The 22,666-nt window shown below is 47.5% G+C and overlaps 1 protein-coding gene across 1 annotated transcript; it reads left to right on the top strand.

The window, feature by feature from the left end:
* Positions 1-381: 381 nt before the first annotated feature.
* Positions 382-21,866, top strand: NOL7 (nucleolar protein 7). The gene is made up of 8 exons (XM_088471640.1): positions 382-598; positions 3,834-3,894; positions 13,812-13,870; positions 16,306-16,346; positions 17,562-17,625; positions 18,487-18,608; positions 18,886-18,963; positions 20,932-21,866. Exons 1-8 carry the CDS (start codon positions 480-482, stop codon positions 20,994-20,996), a joined length of 609 nt encoding a protein of 202 aa, XP_088327766.1. The 5' UTR covers positions 382-479; the 3' UTR covers positions 20,997-21,866.
* Positions 21,867-22,666: the final 800 nt, after the last annotated feature.

Genomic DNA, 22,666 nt, shown 5'->3' with positions numbered 1-22,666 from the left:
ACCACGTATGGACGATAGCAATATCGTCCACCAGCCGTGCATGCCGGTCAACTTGCTCGATATCGAGCAAGTTACTTACTATAGGGGCCCGCGATAGATCACAGGTTGCTATAGTAGTCGGTAAGTAGTTGGTGTGCTGGATGATCGATATTGATCATCCAGCATACCAGGGAGGGTGAATAACGATCTGTCAGTGATATTGCATCGCTGACAGATCGCAACATGTGTATGCACCATTAGGAGCTGATTGGTTGGTAGTTTACCACTCGCTCAGAGTTTCAGTTCACACATCTGCCCCGGGCCATTATCACTAAAAACTTGCGATCTTCCTAGCCGTTAGGGGTCGCTGTGTGCTGGCCGGCTACCTGCCAGTCATACAGGACACAGGACATGTGCATGTATTGCAGACAAACTCTTCCGCTTCCTGCACACAGCTGGCCGTGTCCTCTCTGGTCTCTGTCTCCGAGCACCGCAGCACCATGACTCCCGAGCACGAGCTGGAGAGCGAGGACGATGATGCGCCCGAGGAGGTGACGTTCCAAAGCGCAAGGGTCGGCGCGGAGGAGAATGCCCGTATGAGGCGGGAGGCGGCCAGCAGGTGACATGTATAACACAGCAGCGCCTTGTGCCGCCACCCGGCTCCCAGCACCTCAAGAGGATGATGCACATGGCTGCGCCCGCTCTCTTTCCGTTATTATTACCTGCCCGCGTGACTGTTCTCTGCGATCATGTGACTGCTACTCTGATGTTTAACCCCTTAATTGCAGACCCTCCAGCATGACCCGTTTCGTTAGGTACAAAATGCTCTGCTCCTGGACTTCCCTCTTAATTTATCATTGCAGCCACCTATGGTGAAACACCATTCTCATTTATTACCTAGTTCAACACAGGTGACTGCAATCATACATTAGGTGGGAAGTCCAGGAGCAGAGTATTTTGTACCTAATGGAACAGGTTATGTTGGAGGTTAGGTAATTGCATACACTGCTCTGTGGTGTTCTCTGCCCGCGCTGGGTACGGGATACCGCAGCCGGAACCCCCACAGGGTTAGAGTAGGTATCCTAACCCTCCCTGGTGCCTAAACCTAACCCTCCCCCCTTAGTGACTAACTATCTCTCTAGTGCCTAATGTTAACCCTCCCCCTAAGCCCCCTACTTACCTTAGGGATGCCGGAGGTCGGGATGCCGACGCTGGGGTTCTGACAGGTGTCGGGATTCCGGCATTTGCATTCTAAGCATCGGCCTCAACTTTGCCTGGATATTGCCCGTATCCCCTCTGCTCTGACTCTTTGAGCCGCATACAAGGGGTGGAGATCCGCATAGCGTATTTTCAGTTAACAATGCGGCACTTTCCTGGTCTTGGCAATGCCCGCATGATCTGTCTCTTCCCCTTTAAGTTTATTCACCCAGTTCTAATGGATACAGAGATGTCAAATGTGTGCACACTATTAAAGGTTTGCAGGTTTTATATGTATCGAATATTCGAGAGAGTTAAAATGGGAAAGTTGCCCATTCTGTTACGCTGTGTTATTATGAATGCTATCTAATACAGGCCAGATGACCAGGGATTAAAACCATTCCTTAGCACATCACTAGAACTGTCTGTATCAGCATTGTTCTGGCACTAATTTGGGGAGTGGGGGCAGAGTGGTTACCATACATCAGGGGAGGGAAACCTTTTTTCTGCCGAAGGTCATTAGTTGCGTGCCTGGTGCAGGCTACGCCCCCTCCATGTGGTGTCACACGGGGGCGGGGACACAATCGACTGTCATTACAGCAATGTTCGGAGCATCCTGATGATGCTTCGGGGAGCTGTAAGGGCAGCGGTGTGACCGTCTGAAGCATCCTAGGGACACTATGCAGCAGTGCTGCCTGGGGATTCTGGCTGCAGGGTGCCATTCTAGGCACACTGCTAGCCAGATGAGGTTAGCAGAAAAAAGCTCAGAGGGCCAGACCAAATGATCCCGCGGGCCTTATACGGCCCCCGGGCCTGAGGTTTCCCATCCCTGCCATACAAGAAGCTTCTACATAGCTTCTGTCATTTATATGAGCCAGTTAACAATAGTTTACACAACTCCATTATTTCAGTACAGATTATTAGTCTGATATTGTTGCATGTACCTGCGATGAGTTCTATCACCCTTACAACATAGGTAGACTTGTAGTTTGTATAACCACTGTCTAGTGTTCACTCTAGGCCCGGTGCCGGACCTAGAGAAAGGGCACATCTGCGCGTGTCTTCGGTGCGCATGCGCCCGAAAAGAAGGCATCTCTTTAGACGCGTCCCCTTTTCGTAACCCTTCGTGCTGTGCCTGGCACTTACGGACATGCTGAGCTGCCCTCAAGCGCTGCTGTCAGTGTGAATGGATGCTGGGCCGCATGTGCCCGGCATCCGTTCACCGGCAGTGACCGTTACACCGCAGTTTTCCCTACCCGCAGGATGGGACGGCACATGCAGGTTGTTTCAGTGGGGCGCCGCGCTGGAGGACAGGGTGCTTTAGAAATTGGGCAGGGAGTGGCGCCCCACTAAAACAGCCTAGCGGGAACGCTGTCTGTCACCATATTCCTTCTGTGATGCACTGAAGGTTTCATAAGTCATCTGTTCTTCAGCAAATGGTATGGCATGCACCAGCAACTATTTGCATTATATCTTAAAGGCCCATACACTAGCGACACATTGCCGAGTTCCTGCGATCCTGCCACCCGGTTTCCCTGGATCGGTGAAATCCAACATGTTGGATTTCACTGATTTGCAGATAACGATCAAAATATGATCGTGATTTGCAAATCTGTGAGATTTTAACAAATATAATTTCACTGATCCTCTGACGGATCGTGGAACATCGATGGCCACCGGTCGGCATTTCCAATTTCAACACAGGAACCGGCAATGTGTCGGTATGTCTATGGGGGCCTTTAGGCAGAGTGGCTGGGGGCCCCAGTTATAGGCAGTGTTTTGATGCTTGTTTTACTAAAATATATTAACACACAAAATAAACTCAGCTCAGATTTTCTGATAGATTTGTTTTCAGTTCTGTGTGAGTTCTATTTTCTCAATTCTTAATGTGCGTTGCTATTTCTCTCGTTTCCAACAAAGTAATTTTTTTGACCAAAATCTCTACAGTGGTGGCACAGCCCCTTTCCTTACTGCTTAGGACAGCCAGTTACAAAATAGCATGAAATGGGTGGTTGTAACTTTTGCTTGATATTTTAGGAATTCACCATTCACCCCTCCCCCTGCAGCGCTTAAACAGCAATAATTCTTGATATTTTAGGAATTCACCATTCACACCTTCCCCTGTAGTTATTAAACAGCAATAATACAATGGTGTGATAGATCAGTGGTTCTAAACTCCAGACCTCAAGTACCACCAACAGGTCATGTTCTGTATTTATTAATCATGCACTGGTGAGTTACTCTGTGTTTCTTGGCCAGTTTATCATCTCAATTGCTTCCACAGACAGAAATCCTCACATTATGACGTGTTGGGGTGGAGAACCACTTTCCTGGTCTTGGTTTTTAGAATGCCAGCGTGATCTGTCTCTTCCCCTTTTAGTTTATTCACCCAGTTCAAATGGATTCAGAGATATCAAATGAGTGTACTCTCTTAAAGGTTTGCAGGTTTGATCTATTTGGGAATTTAAAGCCTTCAGTTTTTTGTTTTATTTTTGCCACTTGGATAAGGAGCTGTACTTTATTTTTTTTTTTTAATGCTTTGATTATGAATAAATCAAATTATGTGGAAGTGGTCTGCTAAGACCACTAGGATAATGTTAAGCAAAGTGCCAAAGACTGTATTATTTTCTGTTCTAAGTCTGACCTTTCTATAACAGAGAGAAGGCCTTACTGAAGGAGAAGAGGAAGCGCAAGATAGAGCTGTTTAAGGATCAAAAGGTGTGTTACAGCATTAATGTTTAAGCATATCCTATTTATTTGCTGTTCCTACAGAGAAAGAAATAAGTTTTAGGTAATATATGGGGCATTATATAATTGTATGTTACATGTACAGTGGACTTGAGTAACTTAAGAGACTAAAATGCAAAGTAACTTCTGCACAGCAGACATGTGAATTACCATTTATTGTGATTATGTAAACTGTAATGTAGATTATAAGAGCAGGATCTGTAGAAGATAAGGAAAAGGTAGCGTGATAGCATTACTGCCTCACAATACTGAGGTCCTGGGTTCGATTCCCACCTAGGCCCTAACTGTGTGGAGTTTGTATATTCTCCCAGTGCTTTTGTGGGTTTTCTCCGGGTGCTACGATTTTCTCCCACAATCCAAACATATATTGGTAGTTTAATTGGCTCCTGACAAAAATTAACCCTGGTATGTATGCGTGTGTGTACATGTTATAGGGAATACAGATTGTAAGCTCCACTAGGGCAGGGACTGATGTGAATGGACAAATATTCTCTGTAAAATGCTGCATATGAATGTGTGTGCTATATAAATAACTGGTATTAAATAAAAAGAAAGATGAATTTAGTTGGTGGGAGGTTAGGTGGAGATGAAATACAAATGGTGCCTACACACTGGGCGATTAAAGTGGACGACTGAACGATAACAATATCGTTATCGTTCAGTCGTTCACTTTATTGTCCATTTTTTTACCTAAATGATGAACGACGTACGATGCGCGTTCCCGCAGGTCGTTTGTCTTTATCGTTCGCCGGGCAAACATGCAGGACAACCTGACTATATTGTCAGGTTACTGCATGTTGGGGAATGGGGGAGAGAGCCTGGCGCTGAATGATATCGTTAATGATATTGTTCGGCGGGTGTGCTCAGTGTCATGAACGACATTGAGCACACCCTGCCGGGGGACACACTAGACGATATCGCTCAGGGAGCATATCGTCTAGTGTGTATGCTCCATAAGAATTTCAGTCTATGAAACTGAAAGATAATGGCAGGATCAGAGGAGGAGAAAATGAAGCTTATTTGCCTGGACTCCGCGTTGCCTATCTATTGTCTCTTTGGACAGGGTGGAAAAGAATAGAGACCAAAGTTAGCAAGGTTTATTTTACAAGTGATTCACTGGAGTTGTGATCCATTTGGTATGCAGTACAAGGTCACTGTTCCAAATCACCTGACAGGAATGCCACAGAGCAGCTGGTAATTACTGGTATCAAAAGGGCCAAGGAAGCAGTGGAGGAACTGCCGGAGACAATGGAGTCAGTTGCCGCCGGGGACCAGCCCTGAAGGGGGCACCTTCTCCATTGTCACCCGGCCATTCCATGTGTACTACCTGCTGCTGAAACAGAGGAGCTGCTGAGCACCGATCAGCATCAGCGGAGCTTCTCCTCCATGACCTGCTGGACTCTGTGTTCTCTGGTTGCGGACGTCGCGTAGCATGTGACCGCCGCAACCCTGAGCCTGCCAGACTGAGGAGCTGGGACTCGGAGACAGTGCGGCCAGGACTTGGAGACTGCATGGCGGCTGTCAGTCCCTTTGGGCAGTGGACCTCACTGTGGACGGGAACCAGTGCGGCCGCGGCGGCTGTCATTTTGGGGAGAGTGGTCGGGAGAGGAGCCAGAGCCAGCCCAGCAGATAAGTACTGGCAGTAAAAAAACATTATAGTAAGTGCAAGCCAAGCCCTATGAGGGTGGGGTGGAGTCGGTGCTGGGGGTAGGAGGAAGGGATGTGATTATATTTAAAGAGCATGTATTTTTTCTACTTCAGGGTCCATAGGGGGTCCACAGGGTTGACCTTGGGGTATAGCTGGATCTGGATCCACGGGCACCACGCAGTTAAAGCTTTGCTGCTCCCAGGATGCACTTGGGTCCGTCCTCCTCTATACCCCCTTCCGGCCACAGGCACCTCAGTTTTAGTTGGTGCCCGGCCGGAGTCGGGTCACCCTGTCGCAGTGGGGCTGCAGGAGCAGCCCCTAAGCTTTATTTTAAAAGAGAAATTTTTTATTTTTTTCTTCTTTTTTTACACTTTTAGAGCGGCAGCATCAGACTGTCCTTTAGGACGTCCACGCTGCCGCTCCTTCTCCCCGCTGGCGCCGCGACGCCAGTACAGCTCTGGGGATCGCGGCGGGACCCCAGAGCCTGTACTAGCCGAGCTCTGGGGACTCCCTTGACTGCTGCCGGACGCGACGGGGATCAGGTAAGCCGCGGGTCGCCGCGTGCGGCGGCCCGCGGATACTTCAATGCAGTCAGGAGCCTCCGGTCTCTGGGGACAGACCGGAGGCGCTAGCGGCGGCGGCGGGCTCCCCCTCAATTGAGGAATACCCCGCGTGTCCGCTAGACCACCAGGGTATCAGGCTGGTAGCGGGACCGGCAACCCGGGGGTTAATTGCTAGCCAGGGGAGGCAGCCTTCCCTGTCTAGCGGCTCCTCCCCTCAGCTCAGCGCGCCTTTCAACAAGCAGTCTGGCGTCGCTGAGCTGCTCTTATCTCTCGGCCACTCCTCCTCTGAGGTCTCCGGCGGCCATCTTTACTGGCACATCGCAGACTCCCAGGCGGTATCAAGTGGACCGGTCCCCCTGTGTACCTCTCCCCTGCTAAAGGACAGTGTACACAGCGCTATAGCCCTCCCAGACACTGAATCTGGGCGGTTGATTGTAGCGGAAGGTGCAGTGAGTATAACTTTTCTGCATTGTATGTGACTATTGCTAGTGCTGCCTGTCTGTGACTTATTCTCCTTACTGTCAGCTTATAACTATCCCTTTCCTTCTCCTACGGCCCGGCAGGTGTGTGGGGGAAGGGCGTTTTTCTGAGACCCTCACATATATAAAACACGTATTTGTGGGGTCAGTCACATACTGTTGTGTGCTACACAGTACCATATCTGGGCTGTTGTTTCGCATACTGGTGAGTGCGCGGGTGTTAAAACCGTAATTCCTCTGGTGATACCTATTTCTTGTGTATCTACGGTATCATGTCGGATGAGGAGACTGAGCGCTCTGTGGCTCCTGTGCTATTTTCCTGCAGACGCTGTGCTGCTGGAGTTGATGGGGAGGACTTATCTCAGGATGGTCTGTGCGGGCGGTGCCAGCTGGTACCGGGCCCCTCCAACCCCCCTGTATCACAGCACCCTCCTTGGGCGATGTTTTCACAGGTGCTGGCGTCTATTGCGGACCGGTTATCGGTCCCATCAGCGGTCCCTTCTAGGGCGTTACCGCAGCCCACCATCCCCCATTCCCCGAGGGTTCCACAAATGTTGCGGTCTTCCCCCGGGGCCCAGACTGTGGGTCCTTACTCGGGACTGCCTGTGTATGTGCAGTCTTCCCCAGGGACGTGTCAGTCTGTAGTGCCTTTGCAGAGTGTTGCTCCGACGGCTCCTCCGCCTTGGGTGGATGTTCTATCCAGCTCCGTACAGAGTCTGGCGGCTTCATCCTCGGCGTTTCAGTCTATGTTGCAAGGTGATGTGCCACCAAGGGTGTCTAAACGTCCGGTTGTGAGTTCACTAGCTGCGCAGTTGTCGGACTCGGAAGTGTCCTCAGATGATGGAGAAATCCATGAGGACTCTGACTCTGATGTCATGGGGCAGGAGGTGGAAGCTAAGTCCTCCATTAATGTTCCAGCCTTAGTTAAGGCGGTGCGGGCTATCCTACATGTTGAGGATGATGCGCCGGCTCCTAGGTCGAAGTTTCCTAATTTTAAAAAGGCCAAGGTGACCTCAACTGTGTTCCCCCTGTCTGATCAATTATCGGATCATATGGCGGCGGCCTGGCAATTACCTAGTAAGAGGTTCCATCCACAGAAGAGGTTGGCGGCGAACTATCCTTTTCCTGAAGCTCATTGCAGGAAATGGGAAACTCCGCCGGCGGTGGATTCCCACGTTACCCGCTTGATCAAAAGCGCGACGTTGCCATTGCCGTCTATCTCCTCTTTGAAGGATCCCACGGACAGGAAGGTGGAGACTTGTTTAAAGTCCATTTATTCTCTTTCCGGGGCGGTGGCTCGCCCGTCCATGGCTATCTCCTGGGTGGCTAAAGCCATTGAGGCATGGGCCAATGCCTTGGAGGATACCTTTCCTGATGAGGCTCCGGATATCCAGAGAGCGTTAGTGGGACAGATGCGGGATGCAGCTTCCTATATTGGGGAAGCGTCTTTGGATGCCAGCCTGCTCACTTCTAGGGTGTCGGCTGCAGCGGTATCTGCTCGGCGCTCCCTGTGGCTGAGGTCCTGGAGGGCTGATGCAGATTCAAAAAAGGGTCTGGAGGCCTTGCCTTTTAATGGTGATTTACTATTTGGTCCGGATTTGGACAGAATAGTGGATACCTTGGTTAAGTCCAAGTCGGCTTTTCTCCCTTCGGCCTCTGCGCCGGCTAAAGTGAGGAGCTCTGCCTTTCGGTCCTTTCGGGTTCAGGGTAAGGCCAAGGGCCAGTCCTTCCCGAGACATTCGGCGACCAAGGCCGCACCCAAGCCCAAGAAGCAGGCATGGAGTGCTCGGCGCCCTTCTTCCAAGCAGGAGGATAAGCCTGCTGCCTGATGGGACGGGCCTCTCTCTGGGGGACCCCAGAGTGGGAGGCCGACTTCTCCAATTCGCCCAGTGTTGGCACAATACCACCACGGATGCCTGGGTTCGAGAAGTAGTCTCTCAGGGGTACGCCCTGTCTTTTCGGTTCAGGCCGCCCCACCAGTTTTTTTGTACGAGTCCTTCTCTGGACAAGACCAAAGCTGGTCAGATTCAGGTAGCTATAGAATCCTTGCTACAAGCAGGGGTCATTGTTCCCGTTCCGCAGTCTCAGCGCGGGACGGGGTACTATTCTACTCTGTTTCTGGTACAGAAACCCAATGGTTCTCATCGCCCTATCCTGAATTTGAAGTCTCTGAACAGATACCTCAGAGTTCCCAGGTTCATTCTGGCGATGGAACCCGGGGATTATATGGTCTCCCTCGATATCCAGGACGCCTATCTCCATGTGCCCATAGCACCGGCACATCAGCGGTATCTGAGGTTTGCTATCCTGAACCATCACTACCAATTTCGGGTGTTGCCTTTTGGCCTTTCCACGGCTCCGAGGGTGTTCACCAAGGTGATGGCGGTTATGGCTGCCCACCTTCGGGGTCAGGGTCTACGTCTGTTGCCGTACCTGGACGATCTTCTGCTGCTGGCGAGCTCCCCGGAGGTGCTTCTTCGACATCTCCACCTGACCATTGCTTGTCTTCAAGCACACGGGTGGTTGATAAACTGGAAGAAGTCCTCCCTGATTCCATCACAGCGGATGGTTCATTTGGGAGCCCTGCTGGATTCTCGTCAGCAGCGGATTTTCCTGACTCCAGAGAAGGTCTCCTCCCTGCAGCTGCGGATACACAGTTGCCTGAGCAGTTGCCGCCTGTCGGTCCATTCAGCTATGAGAGTTCTGGGGTCCATGGTGTCGACATTCGACATGGTGGAATTTGCCCAGTTCCATTCCCGGCCCCTGCAGGGGCTGATTCTATCGGAATGGAACGGGTTACCTCACCGGATCCGCTCTCAGATGCTGGTGTTGTCCGCGGAGGTTCGGCAGTCTTTGGCTTGGTGGCTTCAGACGGTGCATCTGGTCGAGGGGCGCCCCTTTTGGATCCCGGACTGGGTCCTGCTCACGACGGATGCCAGTCTTCGGGGTTGGGGGGCAGTGACCGGCTCATTATCGCTTCAGGGTCGTTGGTCCGCGGAAGAAGCACTTCTCCCCATCAACATCCTGGAACTGCGGGCTGTGTACAGGGCCCTGCAGTCGTCCGGCCCCGCTCTTCACGGAAGGGCGGTTCAGGTGCAGTCCGACAACGCCACCACGGTGGCGTACATCAACCACCAAGGGGGAACTCGCAGTCGGGCAGCAATGTCGGAGGTGTCTCGCATTCTTGCTTGGGCGGAGTGTCACGTTCCAGCGATCTCGGCAGTCTTCATTCCCGGAGTCCTCAATTGGGAGGCGGACTTCCTCAGCCGTCACGATGTGCATCCCGGGGAATGGTCGCTTCACCCAGAGGTGTTTCAGCTACTCGTGGACAGGTGGGGGCTGCCGGAGCTGGACTTGATGGCCTCCCGTCACAATCACAAGTTGCCCGTTTACGGGTCAAGGACAAGAGACGCAGGCGCCTGTCTGGTAGACGCTCTGTCGGTGAAATGGACGTTTCACCTGGCGTATCTGTTTCCTCCGATATCCTTACTTCCTCGGGTTCTGCGGAAATTCAAGCAGGACGGCGGCACGCTCGTGTTGGTGGCTCCGGCGTGGCCCAGACGTCCTTGGTACTCCGATCTGAGGTGCCTCTCCATCGACGCTCCGTACCTTCTTCCTCAGCGTCGGGACCTGTTGTCTCAGGGGCCCTGCCTTTACCCGGATCTGGGTCGGCTGTCTTTGACGGCGTGGCTCTTGAGACAGCCGTCTTGAGGTCTAGGGGTTTCTCCAGTTCAGTGATTGGTACCATGCTTAGGGCACGCAAGCCTGCCTCCGCGCGGATTTACCACAGGGTGTGGCGCACTTATTTTCAGTGGTGTGAATCCAGAAACTATGATCCGCAGGTGTTCAGGGTTTCCAGAATCTTGGAATTTCTTCAATCGGGTTTGGACCTCGGCTTACGCCTGGCCTCTCTGAAGGTTCATGTGTCTGCTTTGTCCGTGTGGTTTCAGCGACGGATTGCTACACTGCCAGATGTTTACACCTTTTTCCAAGGTGTTCTCAGGATCCAGCCTCCCTTCGTGCCTCCGGTGGCTCCGTGGGACTTGACGGTGGTACTGAGGGTCTTGCAGGGTCCTCCTTTTGAGCCGCTTGAGTCGGTGGAGCTCAAGTGGCTGACGTTTAAGACCATTTTTCTCCTGGCAATTGCTTCGGCCAGGAGGGTTTCAGAATTGGGGGCGCTTTCCTGTCGCCCTCCTTTTCTGATTTTTCACTAGGACAGGGCAGTGCTCCGCACGCGTCCTGAGTTTTTGCCCAAAGTGGTTTCAAAGTTCCACATTAATCAGGAACTTGTTGTGCCAGCTTTTCAGTCACCTGATCTTTCGGCTGGTGAGGCTTCCTTGGATGTGGTCCGGGCACTTAGAATCTATGTGGACCGGACTGCTTCGGTTAGGAAGTCGGATTCTTTGTTTGTCCTCTTTGGTTTTCACAAGAGGGGTTGGCCTGCCAACAAGCAAACGATAGCCCGTTGGCTTCGTTCAGTTATTTGTGAGGCTTATGCGCAGGAGGGTTTACCTGTGCCAGCCTCTGTTAAGGCTCATTCCACTCGTTCTGTGGGTCCCTCTTGGGCTGCTAGACGTGGCGCCTCCGCTGTTCAGCTGTGTAAGGCGGCTACTTGGTCTTCAATTCGGACGTTTTTGAGGTTTTATGCGTTTGACACCTTCGCCTCTCAGGATGCATCCTTTGGGCGCCGGGTACTCCTTTCAGCACAGGAGCGTCCCCGCCCTTAGTTGAACTGCTTTGGGACATCCCCAAGGTCAACCCTGTGGACCCCCTATGGACCCTGAAGTAGAAAACAAGAGATATGGTAAGAACTTACCTTTGTTATCTCTGTTTCTACGAAGTCCATAGGGTCCACAGGGCGCCCGCCCTGACGCACCTGGCTTCAAATGGGCTGTGTGGCTGGTCACCGGTTTTCCGTCTCCCATTTCTGTGAGTATGGTTTCTTGTGTGTTCCAGTCTTCCTTCTCTCTGTTTAGTCTCCTCCTCCGGCCTTAGCTGCTTACCAACTGAGGTGCCTGTGGCCGGGGCGGGGTATAGAGGAGGACGGACCCAAGTGCATCCTGGGAGCAGCAAAGCTTTAACTGCGTGGTGCCCGTGGATCCAGATCCAGCTATACCCCAAGGTCAACCCTGTGGACCCTATGGACTTCGTAGAAACAGAGATAACAAAGGTAAGTTCTTACCATATCTCTTGTTATCACTCTGCCATGTTAAATTATTTAACATGACAGAGTGATAAAATATATGCTCTTTAAATATATCACCCTCACCCCCATAGCCCCCCCAAATTATCAGAACTAGCCTCAGACCTGTGTAGCAGTGCCGGCACACCCCCTTAGCCACAACTCCATGTCCCACTCCATACATCTATGCACCGTGTGCTACAAGTCTTGTTACACATAACATGCGAGCGGCGAGCTTCTTTTCGTGCAAATATTTCCCTTCAAATGGGTCTTATTAGCACAGCAATGCGAATAGGACAGAAAAGCAGCTTCTGTTGATTAAAATATGTGGCATGCTTATATTCTGTGTGCGACTACGGGTGTATCTGCATGCAAAATGCTACCTTACAATGCGAAGGGGGGGTTCACCAAATTATAACTTGCCTCCAGGTGTCTGGGATGAATTTACGCCACTGCAAGGGAGACTAGCATAGATATGTGGCCTTGTGTCTCCATAAAATCTACAAGGTTGTTTAATCATACACACTGTAGACCAGAGTTTTTCAACCACTATGCTGTGGCACACTAGTGTACTGCAAGCAGTTGTCAAGTGTGCCGCATGGTCAGCGAAGTCAGAGTTGCCATTACTTGTACTGCTGGCCCAGGCAGTGTTGGGCTCTTCTGGGAGGCTCAGGTGCACCCAGGCCATGATCTATGGAGATGCGGCGTCATGACATAGGTCGCGCATGCCGTGTTGCTTGTCCGCCTGCACACTGCTCCCAGCTCTGCCCTGTGTGCTCAGTCACTGAGTGTGACTTTTTGTTCTGCAGGGGCAATTGTGTTTTGTGGGGCCTATATCTGTTCTCTTTCCTGTGCGGGGTCAATTTGTATGTGTTTGTTTCTCACGGGGCCAGTGTATATGTATTTTCCTTTCATTTTCTGTATATACCTGCACCATAAGAAACCTTTCCCTTACCAATTAGTTTAGATGAGTGAGTGGATTCCCCTCCATCTCCAATTAGGACTGTTTGTACCTAATACCCCTTTTACACCGGAGCTAAAACCCGGGTTTTTGAAGGGTCAACCCGGGCAGCTCCCTGGTGTAAAAGGGCAGAGGGTTGGATCGCCGGGTCGAGTGACCCGGCAATCCAACCCAGGTAACTAGCAGGGTTTAACACGGGCGTAGCCCGTGAAACCCTGCTATGGGAACAGCGCACTCCGGGTCACGAAGACCTGGAGTGCGCTGCTAGCCGGCCGATTGGTCCGGCTTCAGTGGCGCTTGGAGATGACGTCATCTCCAAGCGTCCACTTTCACTCCGCAATAGCTGGGTCTATGCAGACCCGACTGCGGTGTGAGCGGCGCTGACTCGGGAATATCCCGAGTCAGCGTCAGCAAAATTCCGGGTCTGATCCGGATAGGAACTTTGTTCCAACTCCGGGTCAGACCCGGAATTTAGGTGGAAAAGGGGTATTAGCTAGTTCTACAGTTAAGAGTCATGGGAATTTTCACACCGAATGAATGATGAGCAGTTGACAAAATTACTAGTTGTTTTCATTATAATACATCAGCACATAAATGCTATGTATTATAGTAACTGACATGTGTTCATCATGCTCTTTAGTTGCAGGTTTGCTTTGCTGAGGGTATGCTTCTCTCTTGCATTGCTAAAGCAGCATAGTGTTGTTCATAGATTGAGGCCTATGTATAATATTGCTTATCAGAGTTCTGTTCTGCACAGAGATGTAGTGTGAGGGGTATGGTACAGGTGAGGGAAGTAACTGCTCACAGTTTAGGTTTTAGCAGAGCCGCAGTGGATTTCACACAGCACAGTGCACCTTTGCTCATGCTTTATATACATAAGGTTTAATTTCTGAGTTTAGTTTCCTTGTAAGTGGATAACAACATTTGTTCTATAAGCTGTCATTTTGTTCCTTATTATGTGTATACCCAAAAATATGAAGACTGAGTTCATTATGTCCTTCCAAGTCCCGGGTTCATGTACTTTATAGTAAATAGTCTCTCCTCTTTGCTTCAGAAAAAAAAACTGCTATCCGATGATATCCTTCACACGGTCTCCTCTCTTCCAGACCAACAGTAAGTGCACTTACTTTTACTTACACTTCCTTTTACCAAGGCTTCCCAACGTGGATCTTAGCTTATGTGGACTTTTTTGCCATGATAGTATAGTGTTCGCTCTAGAAACCTGCACCCTGTCACAACCCGTGCAGTTCCTCTTTCCTGTGGCTCTCTGCTCTAGTGCTTCCAGCACACTCAGCTGATGCAACAAACTTCTGATACACAGACGAGTGTGTGCTAGAAGCACCAGAGCAGAGAGCGACACCCCAGGCAGGAAAGAGGAACTGCACGGGTTGTGACAGTTGCAGGGTGCTAGAATGAAGACTAATAGTATAACGAGTATGTTGCTGCTTTAATATCTTTCATGTAATAAAACAGTAGTCCATTATCTGTCTCTTTATCAGGGTTTTCCACTGTAAAAACTAATTCATCTAAGTTACTTCCATTACCAGTAGTAGTGTGCACCCAGCATTCACTGTATATAGCAGGTTTCCAGTACTTTGGCAGTGTTCAGCTCTCTATCCGACACAGCAGCTCCAGAGTCACTGTGTCTGAGCTGGAACCAGTGAAATACAGTGACTGGGGATCCCCACCATAGCTGTATTCCTGGCAAGTTACATTATTTAGTAAGATTGATCTTAATGGAAATTCCAACCTACTAAAAAGACTCTTGTGCCGACAGACCTTACACAGGGCCTGGTTAGGAGGTGAATGCGGTGTCGATGCCGCATGGTAGCGGCCGATGTTTTTAGTATGTGTCCGAGTCTCACTGTGTATGTATCCGGATGGTTAGCGCCAGGAGGCACAGAACAATTTTGGATGCAGAGAGGTAAATTTTGGTGGGCGGTTCTGGTGGTAACGGGGGTGGCTAGTGAGATGTCAGTCATCAATGGCATCTTAAGATGCAGTTGCACTGCCCCTGCAGGCATGTTCAAAAGGAGTAATTGCACTTGCCACAGGGCTGGTGCAATCTACGATGGTGTAGCAAATTAGCGCTGCAGCTGGTCTCCGTACAAATCCCATTGGCTGGGGCTTTGGCATAAGGATGCAGTTGCTCTGCGGCAAAAGATGCAGTCACGGCTGCAATAGCATGCACCTCTGAATCGGGCCCACAATGTTCGGCTGTGCACAGATTTACCTTTTACGGCAGGCTCTTAACATCACAAGCTCTCCCGCGCACCTCTATGGAGTTCAAGGAAAACTTTGTAATGTATGTTGATGGCTGCAATGTGCTGTTCCAGAACAGCACATGACTGCCATTGCCCTGAATTGAGTTGACACCAAAGCACTTTACATTATTGCAGAGTGTGAGGCTTCTGTCTTGGGTACCATTGGAATTTAGGGCCTGATTCAGAGATGGATGGTATTGCACAGCCACAGGGAAGTAGCTATGCATTACCGTCCAACTAACATGCAAATGCAGCAGGAGGTGTCTGCAGGAAATAGACGCTTCCTGCATAGATGTATTTGTGATCAGAGTGCAGCGTCTGGTTGCGATGCTTGCTGCTTTGGCCAGGTTGTGTAAGCTGAAACTTACTCAGCCTGACCGTCAGAACTGGACAACTGGGTTCAGGAAGTCTACGTCCGACAATGCAGACTCTGCGCCTCCAAAACGGGTGAGGTCCTTGTGCCGCTCCCGCTCTACCCCCCCAAAAGCCACAGCATGTCAGTCACGCTGCGCCTAAGGGGAACTGTGAGCGATCACGCAGGACCCCCAACAATAGGAGATGTACGCAAACAATCGGGTTTGTGTACATCTCTGAATTAGGCCATTAAGCCGGCCATACACGGTGCGATATGCACCACGCGACTGGGGATTCAACGTCCGACATATCAGGCGGTCCCCACACACTGGGTAATTGGTTGGCCGACCACCCGATATGCCGGCTCCCCCACCCGCATAGCGCTGCATGGGATCGCACATTGCATCCCCAGATCAACTGAACCTGCAGTAAGATCTGGGGGTGCGATGTACGACCCCCACGGGTGCAAGCACTGGCCGATATGCCCATACACGGTACGATATAGCAGCCATATCGTACCAATCTGTCGGATCGGCCGCTTTATCACAATGTGTATGGGGGCCTTTAGTCTGAATTCACACACTGATACATTTTTTGTCAAAAGCAAAATAACCTACCAGTAATTCTTTCTCATAGGTTGCATTCACATTTATTCTATACATAAGGCTGGAAAAGAATCTGGTTTTTAGATGGCTTTTAAAAATGAATAAATTAAATAATTACATGCAGTAGTTGCGCTTTTTAATCTCCCCTTTTGCTGTTCTACTAGGAGGATAAAGTGTAATCCTAGTATGTAATTCACAACCACGGTAACATGATGAAGACAAAGACTTGTCATTTTATATAGATGTGTATGGATGTTTGCTTTTCCATGTTTGTTACATTGACTCTTATTTTGTGTCATATATTTATGGTGCGTTCTTTGTGCAGGGAGCAAACGTCTGAACATTTTGAAGGCAAACCTAATGCAGGTACAAATATTTTCTATGTTCTCGTTGTGTATAATCCACAGTACTTTGTGTTAGAATACACAGGACTTTGAAACCAAAGGATGCTTTAATACAAAGACAAACATAAATAGAATACAACCAGTGCTGTGTACTGTTTCTACTAGAATGACAAGCTCCTTGCTGGACTAAAGAAAGATTAAACCCCAAATAACCTTGCATATTTACAAATACAAAATATACTTATAAAAAGCTAATTGGCTACATTAGCAGATGCCTTGCTACTATTTGTTTGCAGTCAGTGGTTTAGACATGGATTTCATGTACATACAAAATCTTTTATTTATTTTTACATTGTACTGTATAAGTTGTCCACCCACACACCTGAACTTGAGCGCTCACTCATTTTATTTGCTGTATGGTAAAGATTAGAGGATAGACACCCTGAGAGAGAGAGCTGCCTGCCTGCCACCTAAATTAGTAAACTCCATCTCTGTGCACAGGTTCTTGTTACTTATAAGGTATAGTTTTCCAATTTATATGGCTGTGAAGCATCACTTACATCTGCCATTGGTATACAATCGGTAAACCGGCTGCCTTAATACCGGCAGCCGGCTTCCCGACTGTCATATCCCGGTGAGGGTGAAATATCTAGACCCCTGTCATTTCCCCGACGACGGGCACCACGAGTGGACAGCCGGGGGGGGGGGGGGGGGTTAGGTTTAGGGCACCCGGGGGGGGACTTAGGGTTAGGCACCCCCCCGGGAGGGTTAGACTAGGGGGAGTGAGGGTTAGGCACCCCCGGGGGGGACTTAGGGTTAGGCTAACAGGGAAGGGGGGATTAGGGTTAGGCACTTGGTGGGGAGGTTAGGGGTAGGCACCCCTAAGGAGGGTTAGGGTGTTAGGTTAGTTTATACTTACCTTAGGGACGATCAGGATTTTCAGCGCTGCCGGGCTTCCGCTGCCGGGCTTCCGCTGCCGGGCTCTGCTCATCTGTCGGGCTGCCGCTGCCGGGTATCGAACTGCCGGCCATGCGGCAGCCGGGATTCCATACGGATTCCCTGCCATTTGCCAAAACTGATGCTACTTTAATACAGGTGTAAAACACAAGTATTACTATTTTCTGTAGCCTCAAAAAAAAAATCAAAACCTTGATAGTTGCTGTAAATAAAAAAAAAAAAAAAGCCTTTAAATCTTCTTTAAAAGGGTGAATAATGTATAATGTACTTATATTAACAGGTGATGGTGAGCAGGCTTATCATGTCAAGAACAAGCATTCAAAGAAGCTTAATCCACGAAAAAGGTACCAGAATTACTGGTGAATGGTGTCCTAGGGTTGTGCTCACTGTGATGAGGAGATGGTTTTCTCTCTAGTGTTCTTAGAGGAGAAATATTCAGTAGGGAATAGTGATAAGGTAAAATGAGTGTCACTGACCTAATCTGACAGTCTGACCTTGCAGACACTTTTGGTTATCTGCACATGAATGATTGCTATATGGCTTTCTTTCTTTGTTCATTTCCATGCTGTTGGAGATCACTGAAACCTCATAACCGAAAATTCTAATTTGTGAAACAAATCCTGTTTAGCGTTCTCATATCCTAACTGCATTCATCTCATTGTATCCTAAAAATCAACCTATGGGCAACACTGTTTAAACCGCATGTGCTCAACTGAACCTGTATTGCATTTGAGTGGATAATTTCCCATGTATGCAAGCTTATGATTGGGGTATGGTGACATTCTATTGGCCAGAAGATGGAGTTGGTTACTATATGCAAATTGGCAAATAAGTGACCCGCTTCTTATGATCATAAAAGCCAGTGGTAGCAAACAAGGTGATGCCCAGTAGGATGCCCTGCATGTTCACTTCCGAATACCTCCCTGCTCTCCTCGGTGTTCTAGAAAATCCTCTTTTACTGGCTGGCTGACGGATGCCATCTTGCATGAGCTTGAGAATCCAAACTGTGCTATGCTTTCAATCCACACATTCAGCAGCTGCTACCAGTGAACTCCCCATGGATAGGATGTGTGCCTCCACCGGGCATGTGAATGTTGTGCTATTGAAAGACTTGTTTCCTTATGAAGACAAATTGCAGGCAATAGGGGCTCTTCAACTTGTTCTAATATTAGTGTGATGATGGCATTATGTTTATCTTGTCACAGACTGAAGAACAACTACAAGGTATTGCACCTGAAAGATTGCAGTACAATAGATTTACAGCAGAAGAAAGCCAAAGCGTTCATCCGGGACAAGCTGTATGGAAAGAGCCAAAACAGGACAACAGGTGACTACTGTTTAGCCCCATGTATCCCTTTCTTATATCCTCCATGTGGCAGGGTTCCTGTAACTTGGGTTCTTGTCACAGTATACTGAGAGAAAAAATATGTTCTCGCTCAGGCTTACCCATATTGTACATGGTACCAGCTGTATAGCAGTATTAATGCCATATACAGAGGCTTCATTTGGTAACTGTAAGAAACACAGTAGTACAGCATGCAGTGTGTGCAGCTCCAGCAACATGTTTCTTTAACATTTGTTATTCATTTTTTATTTTTTTGCAGCTAATGAATTTCTTTCAGTTTCAAGAAAAAAAAGTTTCATTAAAAAGCCGGCAGCTCAATTTACTGACAACACTTGGGGTATGTAATATATTTGAAAGTCTTTACAATAGACTTAATATGCAGTAAGTTATCAGAGTATAATTACTTTTTATTTAGGGAGAAGTCTAATTGAGAATGCGATACCTGCATTTATTGCTCCCCCTCCTGACTGATCTATTCTCACTGTCACCACACAATCATGTATGCAAAGCTACATATTCCTTTGGATTAGAGATGTGCGGTTCGGTTCTGCTGAAAATCAAACACACCCCAACTTTAGGGTTCCAAGTCTAATTGAGTCCTGGCTCGGATCACTTTTGGTGTTCCAAGTAGAACAGAGTCCCGGCTTGGGTTTGTTGTAAGTTTGGAACTCTGATTTAAAAACTGAATCTCTGGCTTTGGATTGTACATAAACAGGTCCAAATTACATGATTTTAGCAGTTTTTATCCATTTTAAAGAAATCCAAAATGGAAAAGAACCAAAACACTGAGGGTGGTTTTTACCCAAACACAGGGGTCCACGCACATCTCTACTTTGGTTAATATGTTTTACATACACGTTTTTGTTTTACTCCCATATATTGTATAAGGAACAAACTATAACCCTATTAGATCACACTGAATAGTCTAATTGGCATAAATGAAAACCACTTACTATAGAAGTTGTAGCAATGGCTGCCAGGAATACACTCAAGTTTACCACCGTAAGTTTTTAAAGCTTCAGGAGCAATACAGTGCCGATGGAGAATTCAATGCATAACCATTTTGTTTATAGCAGTCATATTAATTTTGTATCAGTAGTTATTGTCATCGAGTAATTGAGTTGTATAATGAATATAGGACCTGTTACCAACTGTGTGAGTATAATTATCTCTCTGGTCTCGAGGTACATAAAGGGTTAAAATAAAACCGTAAAATGTGAGGCGATAAGTATGGTACTTTAATTAGGATTGTGTCAATCCCTACGTACGGTTTAATTCTCTTCGTATCTCATTAGTTGTAACTTCACTTAAATGTGGTTACTCTAGGTCAATGTAAAGGTGCCTACACACTTACCGATCTGCTCACGATCCGACATCGTGTACGATTTCCCTTGAAACTCCTCCCCGTCAACTTTGGTGTTAATCGTGCATCCAGACTTTTTCCAGTGCATTTGTGTCCCAGATTGGCAGATCTGCCCTACAGCACGGGCGATCTGACGATGCGATGTGCGACCAGCGGGGATGCACATGGGATCGTGAGTGGGGACTCACGATTTAGGCATTTATTACACTATCTGTCGTTCCGATGCGCCGGAATTGGCCAGATCGTGTAAAAAAAATACAATAATCTGTAAGTGTGTAGGCACCTTTTAGATTTGGGACATATCACAATCCGCTTTTAATGTACCGGAGTGTATTTAGTTTAGGTAAGATCATACAGATACCCCGTGATCACTGCCAGAATAGAACAGGAGTAAAGAGAATTATAATATAATGTCTCTGGGGTCTAAAATCAGGGTCCCAACATTAAGCACAAATTTGTTATAATTTCAGGATATTGGGAACTTCTACCCAGGTATACAGACCTTTTACCACCACACCTGTTAATCTGCTCAAGCACAATGTGTGTAACCAAAAATAGTGTATGCTTAGACTTTTTACGTAGCCTGCCTATTCACTTATTGGCCTTTCATCCACTACAGCATATTGGTATGGGATGTGTTCTATAATTCAGTTCTTTCTGCCTCCTGATAATGTATGATTATTATGTATGCATACTGTCCTACATGACCTATTTGATGCACAACACTCTGCTGGAGTAATTGAAGTGGTTTTGTCTTGTAACAAAGGTAACTGCAATAGTAGAATTGTGGTGATTGGGAGAACATTTTGTACTGGGTGGAAAGGAATGCTGGAAGGTCTGGTATAACATGAGAGGATTATGTATGCATGTCCTCAGCATCAGTGGTTACTTGTAGGCCATTACGTAAAACTAGACTGAAATTCATCCATTTTATCTTCACAGCTGATGAAGAGAAAAAAAAGGCTGCAAAGTTCAAACTTGTATGGGCAAGCAACCGGAAGCTGTGACATTGCCAGTAACAAGGTTTTGTCTGAAGAACATTGTAATCGTTCTGTGTATAAAGTCTTCTGACATGACCTCTAGGACACAGGAGAGCAGACTGATGTTTCTGGTGCAGTGCATGATTTCCAGAATGCCAGCATAAATGATATATTCCCCATGTGGTTTTTTCACAATGAATTGATCACTAAAGATACAAACTTAAACTCAACTTGATATAAATGCTACTGCTAACATGTACAGGTTTCAGCAACTTGGCAGATCTGAAGGTATGAGATAATCTTGTGGTAGGGGCGTGGAGCCGTCTTACGGTCAGTAATGTAATTAGGACAGAGCAGTTGGACACTTTTTGAAGAAAATCTGAAAACTACATTGCACAGCAAATTTGTAGAATTAGAGTTTGAGAAGATAAACTTTTATATATGTATATTTGTACAATTTTCATGAAGGTTTATTGGTCCTTTAAAGAAACACTTGCCCTCTTTATTTGGCTTTGTGGCCACTGTCCAATCAGCTACTGGCCTTCATCGTAGGCAGCAAAGGTGATCGGCATACATCCTGGATGTGGGGGATGGTAGCCTGCAGGATACTGCAAGTAAGAGTCCCTAGGGACTGACCCCCACCAAATACTTTTGTAGGGAAAGGGGTGGGCTAGGTGGAAAAGCCCCATAATTATAAATGGGCTCATTGTTGATCCATAAAACACCTGCAGTCAGTTTTCAGAAGTTCAGTTACACAGGATGTAGATGGTCAATATTTGTGATACATTAGTTTTCTGTGAAACCTAACTGATCCTTTTATTTGTGAAATGTATGTTGCTATAATGCATACGAGTCTGAACATACATTTTATTTTTATATATAAAAATATAAACCACTTCACTGTGTAATGTGTATTTATTTTGTGGGTGAGCTGTAGTTGAAATACTTTAAACCAATTTCAAATTTGTGTCTGTTAGAATTAATAATAGTAATAATAAAACGCTAATACCTTTAGGACAGCCAAAGAATTTCATGTTACTTTTGCAAAGTGGAAAAATGTCTAATTGAAGCTAACTGAATAATTTTGAGCATTTGGTGCAAAATATTCTGGATATAATCCTCTGTATGCAGCCATTAATTATTAATATTTCCCTTACCTATGTAGAAACAAGCAGTCATTCAATTGCTGCAACTCCAGCACAAACTCCGTGCGTAACGGCATCATGACTTTAGAGGTGACATGTCCTGATGTGAATGCTCTGTAGTGACCTGTACAGTAGCAGGCTTACTGAGAATAGAAGGCTCCAGCCTGCTGACCTTACAGAAGATGTGAGAGATAAGCAGCTAAGCACAGTGTGGCAGATGGACAGCTGAAGGCAGCTCAGTTACTTTATTTTCTTACTCAATCTACAGGCAAAGGATTTTGGGCTGTTATCCAGATTGTATCTAAGCAGCTTGGTTGCACTAATAGAACCATATTGTTATTGCTTAAGTCTTTGTAGCATTATGTCAGTGTACAAGACACATACTTCAAATACATTTTGATACCCAAATGTTTGTCATTTAGAAAGTGATTGGTTAAATTATTTTGTCCACAGTTTGCTATGAGCTACCTACATCACAGACATTGCCTGTCTTTCCTAGTAAATTGATAAACTGGTGACACATCCGTTCAGCCCAAAACATGGATGGAAGTA

This window comes from Taudactylus pleione, unplaced genomic scaffold (assembly GCF_031769625.1).
Source record: "Taudactylus pleione unplaced genomic scaffold, aTauple2 ptg000116l, whole genome shotgun sequence".
In the NCBI taxonomy this organism is placed as follows: Eukaryota; Metazoa; Chordata; class Amphibia; order Anura; family Myobatrachidae; genus Taudactylus; species Taudactylus pleione.
The sequence above is the reverse complement of the archived record's forward strand: the minus strand, read 5'-3'. Positions and strand labels throughout refer to the sequence as shown.

Excerpts from the sequence above, each read along its gene's own strand:
- NOL7 (XM_088471640.1), top strand. The coding sequence starts at position 480 with ATGACTCCCGAGCACGAGCTGGAGAGCGAGGACGATGATGCGCCCGAG. Across the intron at positions 13,871-16,305 it reads TCCTCTCTTCCAGACCAACA|GGAGCAAACGTCTGAACATT; the intron begins GTAAGTGCACTT and ends TTCTTTGTGCAG. Across the intron at positions 17,626-18,486 it reads AAGCTTAATCCACGAAAAAG|ACTGAAGAACAACTACAAGG; the intron begins GTACCAGAATTA and ends ATCTTGTCACAG.